The sequence below is a fragment of the Rhipicephalus sanguineus genome, unplaced genomic scaffold (genome assembly GCF_013339695.2).
Source record: "Rhipicephalus sanguineus isolate Rsan-2018 unplaced genomic scaffold, BIME_Rsan_1.4 Seq498, whole genome shotgun sequence".
Classification (NCBI taxonomy): domain Eukaryota; kingdom Metazoa; phylum Arthropoda; class Arachnida; order Ixodida; family Ixodidae; genus Rhipicephalus; species Rhipicephalus sanguineus.
Genome location: NW_023615378.1, coordinates 30,374 through 40,295, shown reverse-complemented (window position 1 = coordinate 40,295; position 9,922 = coordinate 30,374). Strand labels below are relative to the sequence as shown.

The following is a 9,922-nucleotide window of genomic DNA, read 5'->3' as shown; positions in this document are numbered from 1 at the left end:
ACTGCCTTGAGAGCAGCCCGACAACAAAGCGAGAGGAGTGAGTAAAAAAGGCCCATGCCGGCTGCCAGTCATGGTATTGTGTACGCCCTGCAAATATCCTGTGGCATCGACTATACTCGCTTCACTAGTGGAACGTCACAAAGAGTGGCAATGTCGCAAGGCGCTGCCAAGTAATATGAGCACTCACGCTTACTCTAAAACCAAATTAAAATACCTTAAAGGCAATGTACACCACTAATAATTGGTCACAAGTGTCCATGTATACAGGACAATCAAACAACACAAACATGTCGAAGTTTCAGTTTTGATGTCAGGGGTTCTTTGATAAGAACTGCTTGAGAAGGCCGGTTTCAGGAAAGACAACAACCCTGACAGCGAGGAATTGTTCGACCTGAATGATGAGCCGTAGGACCAGTCAGTGTGGCTTTGATTCAAGGAGGCATTCAAGCAGAGAGCTTCCCTGACTTAGTCACAATTGACAATCGTGTTGTCAACGCCGAGCAACAGACAGACAAGGAGGTGCGAGCCTTGGCTGTAGATCGTGCTAAGCTTTCATTCGATGGCTATCAAGAAAATGAGCCACCTGCAGTACAGGTAACTTCAGTGCAAGTGATAGACCATAATAAAGAAGTGAAGGAGTAATTTCAGCAGCAGGAAGACGGCTGTCGCGTTTTCAGTGTTGCCACTGTGAAATACAGCGCAGCGACTGCATCTGCTCAGAAAGTGACCCGCAATCTCTTATCACCAAGTCCAGGACTTCAGGTCACTCACAGACCAATTATCTTTGGTCGTGTGTTGCCATTTGACGCTGAATCATTGCAACCCGCACAGGTAATGATCCCATAGAATTTATTGTGCCCATGAAGCGTGGGTACAAGCAGCAGCACACCACACGAACTTCTCCCACCAAACTTGGAAGTCACATGCATCACTTTGTGGACCTTTACTTTTTTTTTAAAGCACAAACTTCAGCAGTGTTCTGGTAAAACACAAATGTTCTTTGTGAATGAGGAACTGAGGGTCTTGGTTTCTGTTATTAAAGCCACATGAAGCTGACAGACAAAGCAAACATAAGCATTTGGGAAAATCGTGACTGGCAATTTTATATTTTATTCCTCACATTTGACACCAGTGAATTTTTGCAACAAACTGAAAAGAAGTGTTGCACTTATGAAGCAATGAAAAAAAAAAAAGTAAGTAAGCCCACCTTTCATAGCAAATTGATACAAATGTTAGGTGCCACTTTTATTTACTCGTATTGATGTAAACCACCTCATTACTTGTCACAGAACTATTAAACGTCGCTGCACATTATATCTGATGCAGCTGGCAAGTCACGCAAACCCTGTCTAGCGTACTGACCTACCACACAGAACTGCCACATGCTGCAATGGGCCGTGCTGCACATAATTACCGTGCTGAGGTCACAGCAGATTCCAGTAGTTGGCAGAGTTTTAGATGTACAGAAAAGATGTAGTTTTGCAAAAGGGTGCTACACGTGCTCTGCTATGCGCATGCACCATTTGGCTCACACTGTCGATCCACTGCCCAAGTTTGGCATGTGAGCAGATAAAATTAGCCTTAGTGACAAGCATGTATATTGTAGCACGTGGCTCATTCTACTAGTCTCTTAGAGGGAAAACATAGCACAAGGTGGTGAGCATGATCAGCATTGAAAATATTAAGGCAGCAGCACAGGGAAGATGGTGACACAAGAATGTGTGCCAGCTTACTGCCAGGGAAGATTTGACTAAAGAAAGAACAGCATAAAAAAGCATTCTCCTCGTTCTTGTGTACTGAGGTTCACTGTGCTACCACAGTGTAGGGCAAAATTCTTAAAAGATGAAAATTTTTTTTCCTTGCTATTTGGGACGTGTATCCATTTGTGTATATTTTGTGTACTCGTTCTTTTCTGAGAAAGTCGCTTTTTCTGGCTGAAGAACATTTTTAGAAAAATAGTGCATTTAGTCAGGTTTTGATTAAACTTCTACACTTAAAAGAACGCAACCTTTTTTTAAGAAAATATACACACATTAAGGTGATACCTCTTTTAGTTACTTAGAAAACGGTTCTTCAACTTGTTAAAAGATGCACAGGAAATATAGAGCTTACCCTGCGCCCTTAATATGGGAACCCAGCCAGCGCATGAACTCATGATCAGTAAAATTTGAAGAACACTAGGCCGAAGCGTGGTGGTGCATTGCGACACCACTTTTTCGCACCAATCACAAGGGTCAAAATGTACCGTTTGACCACAGTGAACACCAAAAGAGTCAGTTACGTTTGTTTTTCAGGTTCTTCACTGTTCACATCGAATGCACACGGCATTCTTCACTGCACCGTCGAAATTGTTACACCGAAATTTCTTGCGCGAGAGGCTCACTAATTTTGTGGCACTTTTGTAAACGATCCCCGAGACAGAGGCAGGAACATAGGCTGTTGTCATCTAACTGTGCGTTTACGCAAGTTTCAAGTTACGATTACGCAAGTTGCACATGCAATCCCTCAATAGAGCGCCCTACTGTGTACCCTCCGCTCGACATAACAAAGATCGATCACTCGGATGAAATAAATTCCGATCGCACGTACGCGACTGATGGCTTAGCCGCAACTGTTCGCCCTACTAACTAGCCGAACACTCGCACACAATGGTGACCAGTTCATTAAGATGCACGTGAACAACAAGAAAACACTCGTAGGGAAGAACAATAACTTATACTCACAAGTTAACGTCAGCCGAGTTGCTGTTGCTGATGCGCCGGACGAATTTCCCGGGGTTCCCGGATGACAAAAGCAGGGTTGCCAGGTCTTCGTGAAGAAAGGTCGCCGAAATATCAGAAATATCCCGACATGTAGCCAGAGGAGTATCCACACATAACAAAAGCAAAGAGGCCTTCAAGTCTCTCTAACAAAAGTGCTATTTAGCCGCATTTAGCAGTCAGAAAAAAGGCTGCGATGGTGCAATCAACCAGCAAAAATCAAACCCGCTTGTCGCTCAGCTGGGCGAGTTGGTATGATGGCACAAGGCAGCAACCGAACGGCGCGCTGACTCTCAAATAGAATTTTATAAAAATAACACGAAATTAACTGACAAAACAAGCGAACCACGAATGTGCTAAATACAGGTGTCACAGGGCTCTTTTGATAGCGGTGGGATCAAGACGGTCTAAATCGGCGCATCGTCGGGATTACTGATTACCAGAACGTGATTTGACTGGCGTCTGCACCAAACACAACCCGGATTATTTTGGACCGTGTAGCAGCGACCATTGTCGATCGCAATAAAGAAATTCGATCCGGATTGGCCCGATCACGATCAAGACACCGTTACAAAGAATGTTCAACAAAAAGAAAACGCAGGCAATCGAAGCAGTCACGTGTAAATCAAGACTGGTGGCGCGAGAATGCAGCATATATTTTGTTTCATCATGCTGAAGCTCCGGATGTTTGACTTACGCAGCTGCAGTCATCTTGAACTCGACATATGTGTTAAAAGCCATGAGAACGACGGTCGTATAAACAGGCGAACAATCTGCTAAGGCGTTGCCATCAGGTGGGGTTGAACCCCTCACCCCGAAATAATTCTGGCTGCGCCCTTGACAAAGCGACCTAGTTGGTCACATGGCGTGTGTACGTACTTCTAATATCACATGCACTAATACACTTCGCCCTGCGTACAAACGAGAGGCAGCTTGTAAATAACAACGACCAAGCATCCACGGTTTAAGGAACGCGCAGGTCCATAACAGCCCACCTACTCACGCCCGCAGCCTTCTCTGTTAGCTTAGCCTTAACAAGATTACGTTATTTTGACAGCTTAACCGATGAGGAAGACCCTGGATATGTGCAAGACAGGCCCGTAGCCATGGAGGAATTTTTTTCGGGGGTAGGGGGGGGAGGGCTTGCTGAAAACGTTGACTATCTGAGAAAAACACCAATTTTTATTGTTTACTTTTGGTAAAAACACATACTTCACCAAATTCCCCCTCCGGCTACGGGCCTAGTGCAAGATGTGTCAGATTACTACTGTGTTTTTAGGCTTGACAATTAACCCAGCTGCTGCTTTTCGTTGCAACGTTCTTGCGCACTACATCATCACCGTTTTATCCATTTTACCGCGGTGTCATATTGTCATTACCAAATCAAAATTAACTTAGTATGAAATATGGTCCCTGAGAAAAAGACAGAGAAAAATACAAATTTGGACGGTTTGGCGGGACCACAGAACTGATAAATTGTATTGGAAGGAGGGTTTTGGGTTGCAGTTAAAAAAATTTTTTTTGAAGCAGCCATCTCAAATATATAGATTTTCAGATTTTTCACTGACTTTCACCTGCAGCCCAACGTGTTCTGTGTGTTGGTGTTGCTCTGCAAATGGTTCTGAAGCCTAAACCAGGAGGCTGACGGCCTGGCAGCAACTACCAATTGAGCCATATAGTTGTGTGAGGGCTAGGCGGGCGAGGCATGAAGGCTGAGAGGCGTTGTGAACGAGAAGAACGCGCTTTATTCGAACATGATGAAAACGTGCCGACCGCGCCGGTGGCGGGAGCGAGATTAAAACGTGTCCCGGCCCTCGCTTGGGCCTGGAGTTGATCTGAGTAATGGCGCCGCAGGTGGCGCTGCTGATTAGATAGGCCGCTACGCTACTGCGCATGCGGGCGCTCACATCCGGCCCCTCCTTGATTGACCAAGTCCCATTGGTCTAGGAAAGGAGCACTACTTGGTGGCTTCACTGCGAGAGAGAATAGTCCTTCAAGCGCTCGGGTGGGCGCCTTTGGCGATGGGGTCGCGATGAGGGTACCGCTGGAGGCAAAACTGCAGGGCCAAGGGAAACTGGTGGTTGAGACAACTCATTGCCAACACTGGGAGAGCCAGATGAGTCACACAAAGGCAACTCTTGGGTTTTTACAATGTAAGGCTCGACATAAGGTGGCACGTAGTGCTTCAGTTGAGAGACGTGCACTATCCTGTCTTGGAGTCGATCACGAGGACCTTGACCAGTTACGCGGCTAACGACAAACGTAACGGGTGTTTTCTGGTCGGTGATTTGGTATATTCCCTTGAATTTGGGTGCCAACTTTCCAGTTCCATCTGCTACAGGCTCTTGGCGGCGCACCCAGACAAACTGGCCGACTTGGAAGGAGTGGTCTCGATGGGACTGATCATATGCTGTCTTCCGTTTCCCTTGTGCTTCCTTGGTATTGCTTGCTGCTACGGCCCGGTTCTGAGACAGCGTTAGGAGACGGTCTTGTAGGGTCCTGGCTGTGGCGGGACGGTGGCGTTGATATGGGAGCTTGGGGACGTATCCATAAAGTAGTTCAAATGGAGAGAAACAGCTGCTGGCGCTATAGCTTGTGTTGATGGCAAAAGCAGCTTCTTCGAGTTTGCTTTCCCAGGAGGTCTGGTCAGTTGGACACAGCTTACGAAGAACGGAGACTAAAGTCCCATTGCTTCTCTCTACAAGACCATTGCTGGCTGCGCGGTATGCCACCGAATAATGAATCTCAGCACCGTGCATGTGCATGAAGTGCTTAAACTGGTGAAATTCAAAGGCTGCTCCATGGTCAGACATGCAGTCATCAGGACAACCAAAACGGAAGAACACCGACTGTAAATGTGCTATAACTTCCTTAGCTGATGTTGAAGTTACAGCCGCTGTGACAATGAAACGCGTGGCAAAGTCAATGACATTCAAAATGTACTTCTTTCCTGAAGCAGCCGGCATTGTGATGTGATCAAGGGCAATTAAAGCAAAGGGAACATCCGACACTGGCATGAGACCCATTTGGCAACACTTTTAGATATTGGGCGGTTGTTGCTTTGGCAGATCTGGCATGCTGTGACGTAGTGGGTCACTGAAGACGTAAGGTTTGGCCACCAGTATCGTTCTCTCACTTTGGTCAGTGTCCGGGTTACATCCATGTGGCCTCCACCGTCATGAAAAACCTCCAGGACAGCCTGGCGCATCTTTGCTGGCACTACAATAGCTTGAGAACCTGAAGTCGCGTCACTATGGTACAGGATGTCATCAATTATGGCAAGGTCATGGTCCCACGATTCTGAAGATGACAGAGAGCGACGAAGGTCCTGGCACTCTCTGTCTTCTGCTTGCATAGCTGCGAGTGACTGTGTCTGATGGAGGACTGCTGCAGATAATCGTGACAGCATGTCAGCAACCACGTTTTGACGGCCTGGATGGTGCTGCACAGTGAAGTCGAACTCTGTAAGATCCATCAACATGGTCGTAAAACGACGTGAAGGCCTGATGTTGGCTGTTAAGCATGCAACGGTCCAGTTGTCAATCAACAGGCAAAACTTCTTGCCGAGCAAGTAGTGTCGGAACTTGATCGTAACCGCCCAGTGGACACCAATACACTCCCAAACGTTGCTATGCAACTTCTTCTCTGCGGCAGTGAGTGCACGACTCGCATATTCGATGACAGTTTCTTTTCCACACTGTTTCTGAGAGAGCACAGCACCAATTGCGGTTCCTGAGGCATCTGTTGTGACTGTGGTTTGGGCGTCTGGATCAAAATGGCCCAGTACAGGTGCCTCTGTTAATGCTGTGCGGATTCGCTGAAAGGCTTCATTGCAGTCGCTGGTCCAGGCAAACTCCTCAGACCGTATGAGACTCTGCAACGGTGCTGCTATCCGAGAGAAATTCTTCACAAATCGGCGATAGAAGTTTGCTGTCTGGAGCCATGACAAAACTGCTTTGCTGTTTGCAGGCTGTGGGATTTTCATGATGGCTTCGACTTTGGCAGGGTCAGGCTGCTTGCCGTCTTTGCTCAAAATGAATCCGAGAAACCTGATAGACTTCAAAGCAAACTTGCACTTGTCAAGTGAAACCTTGAATCCACTGGCAAGGAGTGCACCAAGTACTTCGTCAAGTAACCTTGCAAACTCGTCAAAAGTTGGCGCAAAAACCAGAACATCATCCAAGTACACCCGCACACCGCACTTTGGGCAATGGGGCTGCAGGTTGGCAAAAATTGACTGCATGGCCCGCTGGAAAGTGGCAGGTGCGTTCTTCAGCCCAAATGGCATGCGAGTCCACATAAAGGTGCCATAGTGGGTAACAAAAGCAGTTTTTGCTTGGTCTTCCTTACGAACGCGAACTTGCCAGTAAGCGAACTTTAGGTCAAGGCAGGCGAAGTACTGTGACCCAGCAATGTCATCCATGATGTCATCCGCATGTGGATGTGGCTGCACGACGTTCACAGTCATCTTGTTTAGGGGCACATAGTTAACACAAAGGCGCTTCTTGCTACCTCGGCTGACAACCACTGCGGGGAATGCCCAAGGTCCTAAGGCTGGAAGAATGATGCCTTGCCGAAGGAGTGTGCTTGTTTGAGCCTCAAGAAAACGACGGTCTGCAGCAGAGTAACGGTAAGGGGATCGACTGTATGGCACAGCATCGGGAAGAAGGTCGATTGAGTGTTCAACACCCTCGTACAGACCTAAGTCACCCTCTTCACGAGCGAATACTTCAGCGTGATTCGAAAGAATGCTCGTGATTTCCCGTTGTTGATGTGCTGGCAAATGGCTACCGACCTGAGCGGCAGGCAAGGATGGGTCAATGCAAACCTCTATTGTTGAAGAAGCACCTTGCTTGCATTCAGAAGACGGGCCGTTGGTGTTTGAAACATCATCTTGGCAAGATAGAGCTAACCACGGGGGTTCATCTGGGCCTGGGAGTGGCATTCGCTGGAGGCCTGCTGAGCTGTGGTGTCCAGATACATGGCAATTGAAAGATGACCCCTGGATCATAACAGCGTTCGACATCCTGGGCAACAGTCGCTCATGGCACCGCACACTTGTTCCAGTGGTGGAATGACGAATTTCGGTTGGCATGGGTGGCTGGAACAGCAACTGTGCGTGACTGGCAGCAAACCAGTCTTCCCCCAATATAAGTGGCACGGCATTGTTATCGAGGGCGGCGGCTTCCACCAAACCGGTGATGGGTCCCACAGAGATCTTCAAGCAGATAGCACCAGCAGGAGCCACTGTCGTTCCTCCAACGACAACTAGAGGGGGTCTGGTCCAGGGCAGGAGGGGCAAAGATCTGACAAGGTGACGAGAAACAAGTGTCACCTTGGAACCACTGTCTGGAAATGCGTCCACTTGGCCGATTCCAGCAATTGTGGCGTTTACAAGGGCGCATTGGACCAGCGATCCATCAAGGGTCTCGGAAAGCGTGCTGTGAAGAGCTGGCGAAGGATGCGTTGTAGACTGTGTGGCAGTAGCTCTGGATGGGCACTTTGAAGCTAGATGTCCTTTTTGGCGGCATTGAAAACACACGGCTTCGGCCAAGTTCTGGCCAGAACGGTAGGCAGGAGCGCCATGCCTCGTAGAGATGGTCAGGTACCGAGCCTCTTGTTGGTCTGGTGGTAGGGCTGCGATTCGCTGCGGCTGTCTTGTTTTGTCTGGTACCGCCTGAACATTCGTGCCCTCTTCACTGTGGCGGGGCACCTGTGGGCTTGGCGTTGCTAGTTTGGTGCTTGAATACCCTGGGCGTGGGAGTCGACGAGACAAGTGGCTCAATGTTTGGTCAAGCTGCGTTACGATGTCCATATAGGCGGCGACGGTTTCTGGGCGTTGTGCTGCTATAGTAGTGGCCAGGTTCCCGTCTGCAATGCCCTGAAGGGCGTACTCTATGCGCTGAGTGTCGGTGAGAGTGACCGGGCATCCCGAAATGAGCTTCAACTTCGCCAGAGAGTAGTGGACCAGGTTCTCTCCGTGCGCTTGCACGCGACAAGTAACAGCTTGTTGCCACTGTAGCAAGGTTTGCTTGGCGCTGAATTGATCCAAGAAAGCTTGCCTGAAGGCTTCCCAGGTGGGACACTGACGGCCAATGACTGCTTTCCAATCCGCGGCTGCTCCACGGAGCTTTCCCAGAGCGACGGCGAGTACGGTTGAAGGCTCCCACGAAGCTAGGTTTCGAGTTCGTTCCAACTCTTCAATCCAGTGGGACGCTGAAATGCTGCCGTCTCCATTGAATGTAGGAAGCGATGCGGACAGGTCTGGAAGAGTCGTGACCTGAACTGGCGCTGCAGCGCGTTGTGACACGTGAAGGAGCTGTTGAAGTAAACCCGTCAGCAACTCGGTACTTTGGGCTGCATCGAAGCTCGAAGGAAGCGGCGTAGTGTTCGGGCGCTGGCTGGGCGCTGAGGAGTCTGGGGAAGGCAACAAAGGCGTCGTTGAGCGATTTTGGGCTATATCGGCGAGGAGACGATTGATCACTTCTTCCTTCGGCCCCGTAGCGTCCAGGTTTCGGCGAACCAACTCTTCACGGAGGAAGTCTGCTGTAAAGCCGGCGAGGTCCTCAGGCGTAGCCTCGCTCCAGTTCACAAGCGGCATGGCGTTCACAACAAAAGCACAAGAGTCACGAGAGACGAAAAAGGCGGGCAGGTCAAGCTGTTTCGGCTCTGCAGGCGAGCCACTTCATCGGGCGGGTGGGCGTCAGCAAGACGGTCGGCGAAACAAAAGGCAAAGGCACGAAATGACTCGGACGAAGCGGCCGAAAGGCGTATCGGGCGGCGGACGCTACACAAAGGACGGAGCGCCGTGCGGCCAGTCCGGCGGATCACTTCACGAGGCGGGCAAAAGGCGACGTTCCAGGCATGGTTCGGAGTCGACTGCGCCAGTTGTGAGGGCTAGGCGGGCGAGGCATGAAGGCTGAGAGGCGTTGTGAACGAGAAGAACGCGCTTTATTCGAACATGATGAAAACGTGCCGACCGCGCCGGTGGCGGGAGCGAGATTAAAACGTGTCCCGGCCCTCGCTTGGGCCTGGAGTTGATCTGTGTAATGGCGCCGCAGGTGGCGCTGCTGATTAGATAGGCCGCTACGCTACTGCGCATGCGGGCGCTCACAGTTGAAACAAGCAACCATGCCCGATCATTACTCAGTGCACCTCACATT

The 9,922-nt window shown here is 49.4% G+C and overlaps 1 protein-coding gene across 1 annotated transcript; it reads right to left on the bottom strand.

The window, feature by feature from the left end:
• Positions 1–5,745: 5,745 nt before the first annotated feature.
• On the bottom strand, positions 5,746–9,360 carry LOC119377602 (uncharacterized). Its single transcript, XM_037646984.1, has one exon. The coding sequence runs from the start codon at positions 9,358–9,360 to the stop codon at positions 5,746–5,748; it is 3,615 nt and encodes a 1,204-aa protein (XP_037502912.1).
• Between the last annotated feature and the right edge of the window lie 562 nt (positions 9,361–9,922).

What these genes read in the sequence shown, in the direction of transcription:
- LOC119377602 (XM_037646984.1), bottom strand. Translation starts at nt 9,360, where the DNA reads ATGCCGCTTGTGAACTGGAGCGAGGCTACGCCTGAGGACCTCGCCGGC.